The 18566-nt window shown below is 33.0% G+C and overlaps 1 protein-coding gene across 1 annotated transcript in view; it reads left to right on the top strand.

The window, feature by feature from the left end:
- Positions 1 to 1049: 1049 nt before the first annotated feature.
- Positions 1050 to 18566, top strand: part of LOC6640202 (ecdysone receptor) — a 44126-nt gene continuing 26609 nt past the window's right edge. The window contains exon 1 of the mRNA XM_047010092.1: positions 1050 to 2022. Coding sequence (XP_046866048.1) covers positions 1224 to 2022 — 799 coding nt within the window. The 5' untranslated portion in view covers positions 1050 to 1223. The remainder of the gene's footprint in view (positions 2023 to 18566) is intronic.

Genomic DNA, 18566 nt, shown 5'->3' with positions numbered 1-18566 from the left:
CATTTTTTAATCGATTAATTTAAGTCAGAATGTTACGTTTTTGAACCGTTTAAATACTTATAGTCAATATAGCCTTGTCCGACTGTCCATCGGTGCACATCAACTTTACTTCGATAATTAAAGAGCTATTGAGAGCCTTTTTGGAATAAAATATAGAAATTGCTCAGATCGTCCCGCTAAGTCATAAGGTTCTATACGAAAAATTTGTGAAGAAGTTGGAATATCTTTATGAAATATAGTACTTAGATAGTTTTTTAGATATACTATCATAATACTAAATTTCAATACGTTTGAAACAAGCTACACTATAAATCAGCTCTGTTTAAACGCTGCAGCCAACACTATCTACTTTGTCATGGATGGATTTAACACGAGTTCGACTTGAAGACTTTCTATCTAAGTCAAAAAGATAGAATTGCTGTTACAAAGTATTTCACTGTATTTTCATTGTCTCATGAGAATTTAAAATTAGATTTTATATATATAAAACGAAAAGTTTGTGGCAATTAGATATGCCTTTTGTAGTTGTGAGACATCTATGACGCAATATTTTCTTTTGGGGTATATCGCTTGTCCCTGGGGTTGATCTATGGAATACAATTCGCACAATGAATTAATCATTCCCCTCTTTCAATGTGTGTGTGTGTGTGTTTGTGTGTGGTGTGTGTAATGTGTGTGGTTACTTCATTTGCAAATCACGCATTTGTTTGTTTCAAGGTAAAGCGAAACAAAATTTGCAATTAAATGAAATGAAAATTTCATTAGGTCTATGTGAAAGGTTTGTACTAACAATAAGGAGAGAGAAAAGTGCGTTGAACTAGGTTTTTTTTTTTTTTTTGAATTTTACATGACCACAAAATGTTGTTTCCAACGAAAACGAGTTAGTACAGTGAAAACAGAGAGAGAGAAGAATAAAACAAAAATTTTGGCTAAAAACAAAACACAAACTTTTTATTGCAGCTTTTTAATTGTTAAATGAGAACAAGCCATGAAAATGTATTTGTATTTTGAGCGCAAGCAAGTAAGAAAAAAATACTAGAAAATACGAAAAAAAAAAGAAACACAACACACAAAAGGAAGTATAGAAACGGAAGGAAGGAACATCAGAAAGGAAGGAAGGAAACGGACACTTAAGTGAAATTTATATATATATAAATATATTTTTTAAAACTTGAAATCGGGTTAAATTAAACGGCAACAAAACGGCGACCATCGGCTATCAAATGATGAAACGACGCTGGTCGAATAATGGTGGATTCCTTCGATTACCGGAGGAATCCTCCTCGGAGGTAACATCATCCTCCAATGGCCTAGTGTTGCCTTCGGGTGTAAATATGTCGCCATCCTCATTGGATTCGCATGATTATTGTGATCAAGAGTTGTGGCTATGTGGCACAGGTAATGATGTTGGTGCCACCTATGGTGGTGGCAATGGACAGCAGCAACAACAGCAACAACAACAGCAGCAACACCAACAACAGCAGCAGCAGCAGCAACAACAACAGAGTGTCATTGCTCTGGCTATGCACAATTGTTCCAGCACATTGCCTGCCCAGACTACCATCATACCTATCACTAGTAACAACAATAATAACAACAACAACAATAATAATAACAATTATGTACCAGGAGCCACCAATTTGGGTGCCCTAACCAATGGTCATGGTTTAGGTGGCATGACAAATTTAACAAATAACATTCAACAGATGCAAAATGGTCATAATAACAACAACAATATGATCAATTCCACAACTTCCATGCAACAACAGAATGGCTTAAATGGTGGTGGAGGAAATGTCATCGGCGGAGGAGTTGGCATCGGAAGCGGAGGCATTGGCATTGGCAGTTTAAGTCTCAATTCACATCATCACACAAATGGAAATTCCAATGGCCTTGCCAACAACAACAACAGCAACAACAACGGCATCGGAATAGGAGGAGGCATTAACATTAACGGTGGCATGGTGGGCATGGCCATGCAACATACACCGCGCAGTGATTCAGCAAATTCCATTTCATCAGGTTAGTAACAACAAAAAGCACAAAAAAATAGAAAGATTCTAAAACGATAACTATGAAAAACAATCGTTTTGCTTATTCGATTGGTTGGTTGATTGATTGAGAATATAAGTGAAAGATGATTTAGTTTTTAAGAAATTCAATTTTATCAAAATGTTACCCATACTTCTTCTTATTTGGAAATATTAAACTTTGCCTTTTTAGTTTCGTATAAGTTCATATATTTGTAGTATTTCAAAACAGTTTTATATCGAATTTTCATTAGGGAAAAATAATTCTGTTTCTCCATTCTTTGTATTTTAGATTAATTTTGTTATACTAAACTCACCTGTTTATAAATTAAACAAAAAGTATAAAATTAGTTAGTAGAAATTATGAAATTTTCAGGGGAATATAGCTTAGTTGTAAAGGATACTCCGGGGAGTTGCTTTCAGATGTTTTTCATATAGAAAAAGTAAAATGTATTATTGAAAATGAGTATAAAATTAAAAGTATAAATGCATTTGAATACTTTGAAAATATTCTAAACACAAGTCGAAATACGAGTTTAAAATTGAATGAATGAATCCTAAATGTATTTGTTAGGGTATAAAAAGATACTCTTGTTAGATATATGTTATACAGATATGAGTATGATATATATTTATAGGTATAAATATCTGATAAAGTGTATACATACTATATATCTAACTGACAGCTAAAAGTTTACTAGTTAAAAACTACTAAACAAAAACTTCTTTAGGATCCCCAGTGAAAATTGAATGATCAAAGTTTTTAGCAAACAAAATTAAATTGAATATTTTTTTCTGGTAATGGCTAATGAAGGTTTTTCTATAATATTTTGTATCGTACTCACACCTTTTCTTGTGGGTTTTTGTGTGTTTGTCGTGCTACAGGCAAATCACATATAAATTCCCTTCACTTGGGTTATTATTTCTGTTTTTTTTTGTTTTTCTTTTGCCTTGTCTCTTATTTTTTTTGATTAAGTGGTCATGCCACGCCTTGTTGTTGCGGCTGCTGGTGGTGCTGGTTTCTTCTGTACATTGCACTAATTATTTTTTATTACACAAAATTTTATGGGGTACGTTTTTTTTACGAGTCTAAATGATGAGAAGGGCAGGAAGGGAGAATTGAAGAGCAACAGCACGACACTTACAGACACACACACACACACACTCATATACGTACCCACAGGGGCAATCAGCCATCAGAGAGCCATGCTGGCTTTTGTTGTGCGACTTTATCAGCACAACAAGCCGAGACAGAGGCAGAGGCAGCAGCAGCAGCAGCGGCAGAGGCAGAACGTCATGGTACACTGCACTTTACCCATATAAAGGCAATCCGTGTAATAATAATAACACCATGTGCAGACCAGGCCAGGCCAGATCCAAGCATAAGGGCGGGTACGATGTGGTTTAACTTACTCACTCACGGAGTGAAATGCATTTTCGAACCTACCTCAAGCAGTTCTATATTTAGGACCTTCCCGCTGTGAAGAGGAAAAAAAAGAAGGAAGAAAGAAATCGACTAAAGGAATTCCAAGTGCATTTTGTTTGACGTCAATGGAGAGAAAGAAACTATACGGAGCAGCAGCAGCAGCAACCTTCTCGGCAATGACCTCGTGCCAAATGGTTGCGGCAATTTAGGTCAGGTCAGGTTTAGGTTTAGGTTAGGTCGGGTCAGGAACAGGACATTTACATACATGCATGTATGTGACCCAATTTTTGTCTCGTCCGAGCAATCAATGACACCCCGACACGAGTTTACGAGTCTAGAGCTGCAGTTTTCGTTTCGTTTTTGGGGTCACAGGATATCAGATAGACACTATAACTGACAATCTCAACTGACATTGTCTTAAATGCTTGGGTCATGGTCAGGTCAAAGCTGTTTGTCCATATATGTCTGTCTGACTGACAAAAAGGAAATGCGGTTATTGATTTTTCGCTTAAAGAAAGCAAAAGTTGCTGGCAAAAGTGTTAAAAAAACTTTAATAGACTTTAAAATTTTAACTTTAAACTTTTAAGGAGCTGAAGGCATTTAAGTTTTTATTTAGTCATTAGATTAATATCTTTAATCCATAAGCCACAAGATTTCCGCTTTCTATTTTAGGTATTAATAAATTAATTTATGCAGGGTAAGAAAATGGATATATTTTCAAATTTTAAAACTTATTGAGAGAGTTTTTTTGATAAATTATAAAAATTCAACGAATATTTCATATAAAAAGGGCTAAAATAGTCCAGTTGTCCAGAGAACATTCTCTTAAACACCTTAAACATTTCCTGCCACTCAATCCAATAAAGTTCAAAGAAATTTCAGGATATTCTCTCTAATTATTGACACACACAAGTTGTGGCAAGTTTATGCTGCATAATCGGTTTGTGTGCCCCATCATCATCATCATCATCATCTTGGTCGTCATCAGCTGTTTTCTGTTTTCGTTTCAGTTTATTGCATTTTTGCCGATAGCCTTCAATTGGCTTTGAACTCGTCTCAAAATTTGGGTCACTGGTGCAGGCAGCACACAAAAAAACAAAAATTTACAACTGCAACTGGGCCAGGCCCAGGCCAAATGCAAGGACAATCTTGTCTCTCTTTTACTCTCCCTCTCTCTCGCTCTCTCTGTCAGCTTGTCTCTCTCTCTTTACCGCACAGCTTTACGTGCCATTGTAAGCGTTGCAAGCTCAAGTACATGACCTTACCCCTGCATGTTGCTGTTGTTGTTGTTGTTGTTGCTGGTTGCTGTTGCAATACGACGCCGGCAGCAACATTTGCCTCTGCTGCTGCTGTGTGTGTGTGTTTGTGTGTGTACATTCAAACGTGTGTGCGTGCTTTTTGCACAAATTGAGATTTGTTTTTTGGGATTTTCTTACTTGCTTACTTTTCTCTCTGCTTATTTGAATTTCTTTTGTCAACTCTATTATTGTTGCTTTTGGGGTGGTTTTTTCCTACACAGTAAACACTCACTTATCGTGGACCTCTTCCTTTTGCAATAATCCATTTGCTCTTAAAAGATTTTTCACTGTTGTTTTTTTGTCATCCTAAAGCTCAAGGACATCAACTCACAACAACTCTTTTTTAATTTTTTCTTGGGGTTTTTTATTTTTTAACTATAAAAATAACCATTTAGAACGATAAGATTCGATTGCATTCATTGTAGCTATATGTGAGTTTGTGTGTGTGTGTGTGTGTGTATGAGTCTTTATATCTGTGAGTTTGTGTCGCATGACGAAAAAAGAAAAAAAAATATTGAGGTCAATGATTTTGGTGAGCTGTCGTCTCCGTCTCTGTCGTCGTCGCTGTCTCTGTCACCGCTGTCAGTTATCGACACGATCGCAAAACTACTCACCTTACTTGCTCTCTCTGGCTCTCTCACTGTGTGTCGTTTGCAGTGCTGTTTTACCTCTTTTAACCCCAACGCCCCCTTATTTTGCTTCAACTGCTACAATCGCTCTCTCTCTCTCTCTGTGTGTGAGTGTGTGTGACTCTCTCGGTTTGCAATTTGATTAACAGTTTGCAATTTTTTTTTCTTTTCATTTTGATTCAATTTAGTTGTTGATTTTGCATTCAGCCAACATGTGTTTGTATATGTGTTAAACTTGTCCGTTTGTGTGTGTGTGTGTGTGTGCAGTTACATTGTATCAACTTGTTGTAAATGCGTTTTTACTGATTTTTGCCGATGTTTGCTATTTGTTGTTTGTAATTATTATAAGTTTACCGCTTGACATTGATAGGCAGGCAGGCGGCAGTCAGTCAACTCACTTACTCAGGCCACAATCAAAATGCGATTTCACATGTGATTAAAATGAAAGTCATTAATAATAAAACTACATTAATAAGTGATACAAGAAATGCATTTATGCAAGTATAAAATGTGTTCCCACATTAACTAGAATCTTAATTAGTTATCTTTTGTGACGTCAACGATCTTAGCTCAAAAGAGATGCATAAGCTTAGGAAGAGTTAAAAAGTTCTATTCAAATGCTGGCTTAGAAAGTGTTCCTAGATAGCTTAACAATTGAAATTACTTAAAAAGTTGCCACAAAGTTAAGAATCGGTCAAAAATTGGTGGTAAAAGTGTTGCCACATTTTTTCAGGAGCCATAAAACAATCCTTTAATGAAAATATATCGATTTCTGGGAAAGTATTTTAAAAACAGCGGTTTTAAAAGTGTTCCCATAACAATAAGTATCTTAATTTAAGTCTATTTTATGAGCTATAACAGAAATTGGCAACGGGTAGAAAATGTTACCACATAATCCAGAATTTGGAACTGTTTTTAGTCCTAGAAAAGCATTTCAAGTACAGTCAAAGCATAAACAAAGAAGAGTGTACCCACAGACGATCATTTTGATGACTTAACCTTACTTTTATAAGAAAACTGTTCTCACATGGACCAAATACAGCCCCAATACCGAAGAGAAGGAAAGAAATTAAAAAAGAATATTTCATAACAAGTTCATTTACTTTATATACTAGTCAATGAATCAGTGGAAATTCTAGTAAAAAAGTATAAATAATATATATTCATTGAACAGTTAAAGTCATAGAATATTAGATCACTAACCTACTTTCAGTTGTGCGAATGTCTGGAACTTTACAAATGTTATCGATTGTATAGAAATTAGTGGAATTGAGTGGCTTCACTTGATGAAACGTCTCTATTGTTGACTGCTAATGATAAATGAAAACAAAGTTTTTAAACTGAACGCAATCTTTAAGCGGTGAATCTGAAACATTTCTCGCTGATTTTGAGAATTAGTACTTAAGAAATTCTACCCATTTCCTGTTCTAACGCTTTCAAATTTCAAAGATCAAGTAATAAACCAAATTTTGCCTTTCTTTGTGTATTTTAGACTTATTGAATGACTTTACATTTCTATTCTGAATATTTCTCCATAATTGATGATTCAAAAACTGCATATGACAGGTTTATCTTTTTGAATATTCATTGAATGACGTCAGTGCAAAGGCAAATAGAAAGCTTTAAAGCCCAGTCAGAGAATGTGATATGCTACACACATCGACACACACACACACACACTATATATCTATCTATATCTGTATCTACATTCTCCAATATATTTTAAGCTATTTTCGTAGACTTGGCATTAATTTGCAATCAAATGCAATGCAAAGAAAGAAGACAAAAAAAGCTTATAATATTATTTTGTGTTTTCTTTTTGGCTAGACAACGGGCCAAGTGCATAGAACCGACTACGAAATGTTAGTTTTATTGATAGACTCATGAATATACATACATATATATATATATATATAGTATATATGTGCGCCTGATCATGATTGTGTGTGCACGTTTTTATAGGTTAATGACACAACCGGCTGATTGCCTGCAGCTGAGCGCAACTAGAAATATTTATATATATACATATGTATTTGCCTGTATATATATATATATAGCTATATATATAATCATATAAATGTACATACATGTGTCTATTCAATACAAAAACAAGCGCAGCTGCATAAAGAGAAAACGAAATAAATAAAAAGTGAAATTATTTTTAAACACAGACTTATGCGAAAAAATTATGTATGCCTACGTTTAAATAAATATATGAAATACACAACATATATCTTGCGCAATTACTTTTGTACCACTGTGTCCACACACACACACACACAGGTTCTGTTTTGGTTAGCTAAAAATAAAAGCCAAAAAAACATGAAAAAATATATAAAATATTTAAACAAACTATGTCAGTAGTGTGTATGCACAAGATTCTTTACCCAAAAACACAAAAACAGAAAAAATGAGTGGATAAAAAAAGTGAAATGAAAGAGTGAGAGAGAGAGTGAAACAACCAAAAACAACGAAAACGGCAACAAATTATGCCAAGAATAAATAAATTTCATGTTATTAGCCAATAGTAAAGAGAACGAAATGGAGAGTGAAAAGAGAAATTATGCAAAAGAAAGAGTTGAATAAAAAAACCCGACACAAACGACGAATATTTAAGAACTGTGTCACACTTGTAAATATTTGACAACTGTTCGACACTACGTAAAAGTGTTGGAAAACTCGAACTATTTAAATAGACGAAAACCATTAAAATTCTGAAAAGTTGAAGCGGAACAGGAGGAAAACAGCTCAAAAACCAACTAAAAGTATTGGTAAAATCATTTTTTATAAACGTTTTGCACTAAAAAGAAGTGTTGAAAAATTCCAAATACTTAAATATTGCTTATAATCCTAAAAAGTTGAGAGATAAAATAATTATTTATAACAATATAGAGAGTAATCAGGTTCGAAAATGACAATACTTCTAGACCAATCGAAACTAAAACTGTTTAAAAATGGCTTTACTTCCTATTGTCAACACTAAAAGTAAGTGTTGGTAAGGTTAACAAAAATCCAGCTAGGATAATGTTTCTTAAGCCCCCGTAAAAAGTATTGTGGGAACTGAGTTGAAACGGAAATGCCTGAAAAGTGACAGTTCACAAAAGTAAGTAAAAGGCCCTTGTATGCACGATGACGCGACAAAATTTTGTAGGATCAACTAGAAATGACATTCAAAAGAAAACAAATACTCATTGTGTGTTGTGTTGTGTAAGAACCTTAAGTGAAATGATCTTTTTTATGGTCTTTCCCTCTCCATTCTTTGCTGCATGACCAATTAGTGCAACATTCTTAGCGGCCTCCAATACAACTTTCTTCGACAACAAAACAAGTTTCGCTTTGAGGCACAGCCATACATTCTTTTTGCCTCTCTTTATTTTACTTTCTTCGTTGGGCTATAACTTCTATAAAAGTCATAAAGCTTGCCTCTCTCGCTCTCGATGTCTGTCTATCTCTCTTTCTTTGCTTGCTCACTTTCTTTCTGGCTTCTTAAATGAGAAAAAAAACGTCTCGACTCTTGAGCTCGTGTCTCGTTTGTCTCGGCTGGTCTTGGGTGAAAGTTGTTGTTGTTGTTTCTGCTGCTGCAACATGATTTTCCACTTTTTCTTTTTTGCTTTTCCAACTAAAAAATCCATCGACAGTTGGGAGAGGGTGGCAGGGGGAAGAAAAAATAACACAATTTTTTGATTTATGCGCTGTTGATTGTTGGCAATTTTTGCATAAATTTTCTTCTCTCTCCCTCTCTCTCTCTCACTTTGTCCTCAAGATATAAGAGAGATGAAAAATCATGTGCAAATTACTTTGGCCCAAAACTATTGTGTGGAGAAAAGTATTGTAATCATTGAGAAAATAAATTATTCTTCATATCAAAATCATCATTATCTCATGAATCTCTCGCAACTCTGATTGCAGATTGATGAACAAAAATGGGGAAAAAAGTGAATGTTTTTGGTGGCATTTCTTTCACATGATTATAGAGCGGCATCGACTCATGTTCAAATACTATTTTCGAAAGGTTCATAAATGTACATATTTGAATTTGCACAATAACTGGAAAATCAAATTACCCTCTACATTTTTGTTTAGAAACTTTTGTTTGCCATTGACACTGATTTATTGTAATTGCTCAATTATAGAAGTATTCAATTTGTGCTTCTCAAGCCAAAGTATTAATTTTGCCTTCTCCTCGAAGAAGAAAAAAAAAACACAAAAATATATGTTAATATTAATTTTTGCATATCATGCAAGGCCAATCGAAAAACAGAGAAGGAGAGAAGGTGGGAGAGAGAGAGAGAGGGAATAAAATCTTAAAGATTAATTATTGGCAATCATTTCTACCCTTTTACAGAGTATTAAAAAGAAGTGTTTAAAATGTTTTTAAATTCTAGAAATTAGTTTTAATAAAAATTTAGATGGTTTTGGTTATGTGCTTAGGTACACCGCTGGAAACAACTTTAGGTTGGGTCTCGCAACCTTAAAAGTTACTTTTAAATGTTGTTAAAATGTTTGTAAATTATATAAATTCGTTATTACAAAATTTTGATTGATTTTTATAAGTAGAAACACCTGAGGTAACAAGAATAGGTTAAGCTTCGGAGTTTGAAACTTTCTGTTGAGTGCCTAACTAACATTTTATATTAAAATTTCCAAATCTTAATGAATTAAATGTCTATTTGTACAACTTTTTAATTATTTTCCCCTCGTTTAATATATTTATGTATATGATTTTTGGGCCACATTATTTTGACCTGTAATGTACTCCTAAGTAGTATGTATACATATTTGTATAAATAATATTTATTAATAAGCAAAGAAGTTTTCAAGCAACTTAAATTGATTTCTTAATAATATTTACTCAATTCTCATTAGTTTCCTTACTAGTAACTAACTAAAAATCAACTAGTAAAAGTAAAAAGTCAAAAAAGTACATAAAACTGTTTGCAAATTTGTGAAAGCAGTTCAATTTCCTTTCCAATTGTAAAAACATCCATTAAATGCCTCACTTAGGGTATATAAAATTCGTCAACAGCCATTTGAATCTCTCATCATGGTTTAAAGATCTTTTTATGGTGTGACTATGGCTTTAATGCTCCCTCGATGAGCTCATTAAATATGATTTTCATGGGTGTCTAATTCATACATAGATATAAATAGCTAGATGTATATTTAGTTGTTGTTGCTATTGTTGCTTGATATAATTAATTATACATACATCTAAATTATATTGCGTGCATACACCTTAGCCTTAACCCTTGACTTTCTGCTGTCAGTTTTTTGTTTTTTGCGAACGCACGCAAAAGTCTAGCGAGTAAAACTAAAATTAAGGTGAAAATTCGTTAACGCCCTTTACAGGTGTTTCTAGGGGGGCTGACAAAACAAAAAAAAACTTCGTCATCATCAACATGGGAGAGAGAGTGAGATGGAGAGAGGTAGTGAGATAGTGAGTGCATTGAGCGATAATTTCCTAGCTTAACGATAGTTCTAAAAATAAGAATTTCACGTGATAAAACTGAACGACACTTAAAATTGCGATGCAATTTTTATGGCTCATTTTTATGGCACATTTTATAGTTCTAAGTGGAAAGATTTAACTATACTAATAATTGTTTTTTTTTTAAATTCCTTTACTTTCAGGTATGTAAAACGAGAAAGAGAGAAAAGCAAAACAATTCTGATTAAATGAAATGTGAACGTCAGCGGGTAAGCCCTATCAGAAAAAAGTTATCACCAAGAGAAAGACAGCAAGCAAATAAGTGTGTGGCTGCGAGAGAGAGAAGGAGATAGAGAGAGTGAGGGCGTTAGATAGTGTTTCCCATGCCTATGCCTTGAAAGTAGGTCAATGAACAAAAACAAATTTTTGTGTATGTTTAACCACATTCAAAGCGATCCACCATAAATTCTCTTGATCGCCTCTCCACAAAAAAATGTATTATAATAGATCCTAGAACTGGGAAAACCATTTATTTTTATGGCAACTTTTAAAACACCCCCCAGAGGGTTTTTTGTGCACATTTATGTATTAGATTACATGCAAGTAAATACATTTAACGATTTTGCTTAATAGAAATGGCAAGGGGAAAAAGTTAAGCAAAACAATTTGCTGTAAACTGAGAACCAGTGAATTTCCCAACAAATTTTCCTTTTGCCTCAGCTTGGCGCTTTAAGTGCTGAATTTAGCAATTTGTGGTAAACTTGTGTGGAAATCAATAGAATATTGTGGCGATACTGAACAGATTATAACCGTAGAAGATAAAAATAACGGAACTTTAACCATTAACAACGCAAGAATATAGCTTTTTATATGAATCTTGACATAAAATGGAAGGAAACTGCAAAATAGATGATTAAAGTGTGACCAAAGTTCTATGTATAGGGCTTAAGTGTGACCGTAGTGTATAATGTCGTGTATTACTAGCTTCATTCTGCATTATTTTTAAGGATCCTTTCCATGACTTTATAAATGCAGCGAATTTTAAAAATTTGACGTCAGAATCGTCAGATTCCTGAAACTGAGAGTTAAAATTTGGTTTTTAGTTTGTAAACACCAAAAAAACTCTACCAAACTTGGAACTTTATGAAGCGAGTCATTATTTATCGACTACCAACAACCAACCAGACGACCAAATAAACCGAAAATGCAAACTAAACATTGACCCAAATATGTCAATTAACCTAAATACACACACACACAATGGCCAAAATACAAAAAAAGAAAGAAAATGACGAACAGAAGAGAATATTATTATTTATATTATTATTTTTCGTAGGTACAATCAAAATTGTGCACTCATCATATAAAAAAATTGAGCGAAAGCAAGTGAAATGAGACGCGTGTGTTAAGACAGCTTATCAAAATTAGACAAGGAAAGAGAGAGAGAGACTCTTTTCCTCCATATTTTTTTTTTTTTATCGTATCGGTCTCATCTTGTGGCAGAGGCAGGCAAGCAGGCAAAAAAAACTAAACAAAAATTCTAATCAGCACAATTGTGAGAATAAAGTTGACGGCGCATTGCGGTGACGGCGGGGGCCCAAAGTATCTCCAGAAAGTAGGGCACTCTACGCACAGAACGCACAAATACAAACACACACACACACACAATAACCCAAATTTATACGCACGCATTTCCGACGTGCGACAAAGCGAGAGAATGTGTGAGAGAGAAGGAGAGAAGTACTCAATAGTACGTACCCCCACAATGGCCGGTCGTTTGACTGTTGCGCTAACCACTCTCCACTCTCCTCTCCCCTGACCAACGCCTTCGTCATCATCTTTCACTCTTTCGTAATGGACAGATAGAAATAGAGGGCGAGAGAGCGAAAGAGAGCACTCGAGAATATCGTTTCAAAATGCCGACTCTACTACAAATTACCTTTCGTAATCAAAAATATTCCATTTTATAGTGTTCTCCCTTTCAATCCAAAAACGTGCGTTTCGGGTGAATGGAAATGCTTAGAAGAGGAAGAAGAACCATAACCAGACCCAGACCTCTTTCTCTTGACGCTTTCACAACACTCACTTGCTCTCTCACTCACACCTTATGGCTAGACGGCGCCGCCTTGTTAACGTGATAAATAAATATAAACAAAATAAAAACAAACGAAGAAGAAAATACAAAAAATATATTTTTTCTTTTGAGTATATATTGGCAGCTATTCATAGTAGCTCTTCTTGGGCAAAAGTACTAGAAATCATTGGCTAGTAGTCACTCATGCATATACAAATTATTTATGAGAATTTCAAAATAGAGTGCATATTATAAATTTTGAAACTACACATTTCAAAATATGCCATTGATGACTTAAATTTCACTTCCTCTATGGATGGAAGCACGTTCTAAACATTAGTGCAATTTATTACTTCAACGAAGCTTTCTAAATTATCACTAAAGTTAATTTCTATGAAATTTTGTTGTTGTTTTGCGAATGAAACATTTTTAACAACATTTAGTTCAAGTATCTATGAAGACAAACTGATTTTAGTTAAATGAGGATCTTATTTTGTTTACCTCATAAAGATAATATGAATTTTAAATAAATTTGTTATACATTTTTTAGTGTTATCACCTTAAATTTAACAATCTACGATCTAACTAACTGACAAGTAAAGAAATTTAAGCTCTACTCTTCGAAAACACATATGCATATCTGAAATGTAATATTTAGTACGTTTTAGATCTTACAGATTAGATCTATCGAGAACTTTCCACCTAGTTTTACAAAGTTTAGTGTTGAATTTTAAAATCAGAGATCTAAACTGAGTTATAAGAAGAAGTTTGAGTTCAGAATATCAATGATCAACACATTTTTCATATTTAGTACATTTAGATCAAGAAAATATAAGTTTTTATATAGTTTTACCATCTAAAATTTAAAATAGGAGATCAAAAATAAATCCGAAATGCAATATTCAACTTATTTTGTATTTAGATCACGAATATATAAGTTTTTATTTAGTTTTACCATCTAAAATTTAAAATAGGAGTTTAGAACTGAATTCTGGAAAGCATAATTTTTAGATCACATACAAAGACTCTTGTTTTATGTATGGGAACATCAATATTTAGTACATTTTCCACCTTTACTACATTTAGATCGCGAAATTAAGAAGTTTCTACAAAAAAACTGCCAATTCATATCTATTATGTGATCACTCTAGTTGCACTTGTTTGCAAACATTTTAGTTCACCCCGTACTAAAATAGACCTGTTCGATAGGCTTACGCATAGTTTGAATTGTCGCTAATGATTTAAACAAATGTTGAATAATTACAAGCTTATTATTGATATGTAAATAAGACTTTGCCGAACAAACGAACTAAGCCAAACTAATTTCCAGTTTAAGCCCCTTTGCCCACTTCTGAGCTAATCGTTGAGCTATGTGTGAAACTTGTTTTTAGCTCTTTTGGCTAGTTTTAGCCTTCACACTTGACCAAAGAGTTCATGAACTTGCAGTCGGTCTCTGTTTCTGTTGCTGTTGCTGTCTCTGAGTGTTTCACTTTTTAATGCTTTTTTTTTGTGTGTTTTTGGTTGGGTTCAAGTTCAGGGTCGCTTTGTACTAAACTAAAATATGCGTACTAAAAATGCAATGGCGGAAGTGTTTAGATAATTATTTTAATTAACCTAACTTAGTTCATTCAACTTGTTAGCGAGAGAACACGTTTTTTTCTATTTCTTTTTTAAATGGGCCGTTCATGAAGAAAATAAAAAAGGTGACAGCCGGTCTTATAAATTTTTAATCACTTGAGCTAGTGTAATTGGGGTTGATGGAAAGATTGCGTGCGGGGCAAATCAATATTTTTAGTACACACACACTCGCGGCCCTACAATTAGTGTCACCGGGCAAAAAGAAAAATTGCCTTTATCAGAGAGTGAGGCAAGAACTACCGAAAAAAAACACAAAAACCAACAACAACAAAAAACTCACCAAATATGCCAGTCAACTTTCGCTTGATAACACAGTGCCCCACAATCGTATGGTTCAAATTGAGGTTAATTTAATAGTATGGGTGCGTCAATAGGAATCTCTATATACACAAATATATATACAGATATCGGTGTATGTTGCTGATAATGCACATTTGGGACATTTATTTTTTGTTCGCTATAGCAATATTGTTTCTTTTTCAGTCTTAAATATAAACAAGTATTATTTTGCACTTTTTTTGTACTGTGTGACTTGATAAGATAAGTATTCACTATGCCATCTAGAAGCTATATACACAAAGAGTGTATATATATATAGAGAGAGAGAGAGATAGGGAGATATACTTAGGTCTTAGTTTTTACTTGTGTAGGTGTAAGAAAGCGAAATTCATTAATGCAAATTGAAACAAATTAAAGGGAAAGTCGATTGAATTCTTGGTAAATCTATTGATCATACAGTGACCTTGTGTAGTGGGTAGATCAATTAAATAATTTGTTTACTACTTTTTAACCATAACAGGGGTATATAAGTTATTACTGAGAATCTTTGTTGTCTGGTATTTATAATGATAACGAGTTGGAAGTATATATTTTTGTTATAGAAAGTGGATCTAGTTTGTTTGAATAAGATTTTATATGATTAAGTTAATATTTTGCACTCTGTTTGTCCATTAGGCGTCTTTTTACAGTCCTTTATATCTTGGAACCCCGGATCTTGAAAGCCTTTAGAAGTTTGAGTCCTTTAGGTTATAACCAATCTAGCTTTTTTTTCCCTTAGATTAGTCAGGGAAAGCCTTCTTAGTTTCTGTTCATCCTTAAAGATTCTGTGTCCTTTGTCCACTGTCTTTGTAGATTATACCCATTAATTTGATTACAGATCAAACACATAACTTTATAATTTACTATAATGCTATTTCGATTCTTTCTATTATCATTTACTATAATGGTATTTTTATTCATATTTCAATTGACCCTTTATAAACTCATACGCTTTTATATATCGAAAGTATCCCCATATTAAACTCTGACTAAAAAATATCATTAATTTTGTAAAATACCTTAAAAGTTATCTTAGAAGTCAGTGAAGTTTCCATCGCCAGATGGCGCCAACGTGTTAAAATTTAAATACTTAACAAAAACTGCTTAGAAATAGAAATTTAACCCTAATACCTTTAAGTTACTCAATGTTTGGTAATTATTTTGATTTTGAATTAAATTATTAAGTAAGTTCTTTAAAAATTGCTTTCAATATAGTCTTTAGATTATAGTTCTCTTTGCCAGAGGGCGCCAAAATTGTTACAAATTTAGATAATTATAATAAATGTTATTAACTATTTGCAGTCTTTGACTGTCCAGGGGGTAATAGAGTATCATGAGATTTGACTTTCAATGTCTAAATTAAATTTTAAATTAAAATTGTAACGGCAAATTAGCTACAGACATTGAAAAATTGCCAAAATGAAAAACAAACAAACAAAAATTCAAAAGATTCGTGACCTTTACCTTACCTTTTTTTTTTGATTTTGGATTTTGCGCCTTTATGAAATATGATATATGTATGACTATGATTTTTAGGTTTGTGTTTTGTTGCATACAGTCATCAACACGTGTGAACGTTAATTTTATATATATTTGGTTAACTACCCCGTAACTCCCCCGCCTCCCGCATAAGTATTTACCACAGGGCCGAAAAAAAACAACAGAGAGAAATATAAAAACACCAAAAATAAAAACAACAAAAAAATGGCAAATAATGAAGGCAAAGCCCATAACAACAATGTCAATACCTCAGTATACGGAGGCTCCCTCCCTACCCTACCCTTCCTTCGCCCCTCTCTTAATATATAGTAAATACAAAAGTCTTTATATAAATTCAAGTACACGACTTGTTTTTGTTGCTATTTTTGTTTTTTGGTCAATGCAAAGCGAATGAAAATAATTGTAGGACCCAAAAATAATTGAAATTCACAGTAAATAAATTTCTATTAGGGGAAGCTAAAGAAAATGAAATACTTACGCACCTATAGCTGAATATATATTATATATATGTGTGCTTAATTTAGCTTGTATTAGGTCAATGCAATTAAGTTGCCTATTAATTAAATCTCTCTTAAATGTAATCATACGATATCGTTCATGTTAATTGCAGTATATCTGAATTATTCAACCAATCCAGACTATCATTTGATAGTAGGTAATGCTAATTCTACTTCATCAGAAGCTAATGGCTATAAATCATTAATTATTAAATAATTAATTACTTTTGTTTTGGGTTAAATAATTACATCTTCTACATTTGATTGAAATCAAATGAAAGTCTTTTTAAAATGAATGTTTCTTAGATCTAAAAAGTTTACTGAAATAAAAAAAAAATGGTTTTTAAATTGATTTTTGAAGAATAATCGGAAATTGACCTCATTTATGATCATTTCAATCAGTAATAGTATTCGAAAAAGAATCGTATATGATTAGAAATGCTGCATATAATCAGAGTTAATCAAAATGAAACAATTTTAAATAAACATCTAAATAGATTTATAAAAAATTTCAAAATTTCATGAAATTGATGACAAATAATTGCCAAAAAAAGGCAAAATTTACCTTTTCTCTCGCTCTCTCTCTCTCTCTCTGGGTTAATCATCGTCTGAACAATTAGCCCAATTATTCGCTATAATCTTTTGCCCGCTCATTACTTTATAATTTTTTTTGTTATTATTTTTTTGCTTGGTTTTGTTTGTGTTAATTTTTTATTTGTTCAATTTAAACAATAAATAAATTCGTGGCTAACCTTGTAACATTTTTTCGGTTTCATTTCGTTTTTTTTTTTTTTCTAAATAACCCGCAAGTGCGTGCTTTTTAACATTTAAATTTTTTTTTTGCGGGCTTTACGCTTTATTTGTTTAGCTGAACATTTGTGCAAAAAAAAAAAAGAGAAAAAACCTTCATAATAACAACAAAAGCAACACCCACTATCTGCAGTTTCATGTTGAACGCCTTTTGAAGAAATTTGCGGCTTTCAAAACTAACTCGATTGGAGTACCGAATGGAATCGAATGGAATGGAATGAAGTGAACATATAGTGTTCAGCCTTCAGTTTTGAGAAAATGCCTTGCGGTTCCGAGCTGACACAGTTTCGCCACTTTTGCCACTTTTACTTTGCATTAGGCCTGTTTCTATTAACTATAGTCTTTTTTTTTTTATATAATTATAATGATTAACTCGTTCATGCCTGAAGTGATTGAAGTGTGTGCAGATTGTGTGTGAGTGTGTGGTGTGTGTGTGTGGTGTGTGGTTTGTGGCTTGTGTGTGTAGCCAGCAATTAAGAAATTCAACAAGTAATTGCCACCCACAAGGCACAGCATGGACTTTCTTTTCTCTTTGCAAATTAATTGCTGCTTGCAACAATTCACTTACTTGAAAACTATTATAGTTAAACATTAAATTGTTTAGTCTTTAGTTGTGGAATTCCAAACAAATTATAATGACAGGTTTATAAAATATACAATTTTGATTGAAATTGATAAGAAAATAAAAATTAAAATCATTCAAAAGTTTTATCACTCATTCAACAATGTTCAATGCAGATCTTAAGATTCTCTCTATATCATATTGAATAGGCTAAATTGGGATCTAAAAATAAATAAAAATTTATCAGTTTCAGAGGTGTTTATTTATTTATAATGTGATTGGGCAGTGATTATAAATTACAGCCAATCTTCTTACTAGTTATAGCTATTGGGTCTTAAGCTAACAGAAGTAAAATC

The sequence above is a fragment of the Drosophila willistoni genome, assembly GCF_018902025.1.
Source record: "Drosophila willistoni isolate 14030-0811.24 chromosome 2L unlocalized genomic scaffold, UCI_dwil_1.1 Seg196, whole genome shotgun sequence".
Classification (NCBI taxonomy): Eukaryota; Metazoa; Arthropoda; class Insecta; order Diptera; family Drosophilidae; genus Drosophila; species Drosophila willistoni.
Note: the sequence above shows the minus strand (reverse complement) of the source record. Positions and strands in the feature narration are given on the sequence as shown.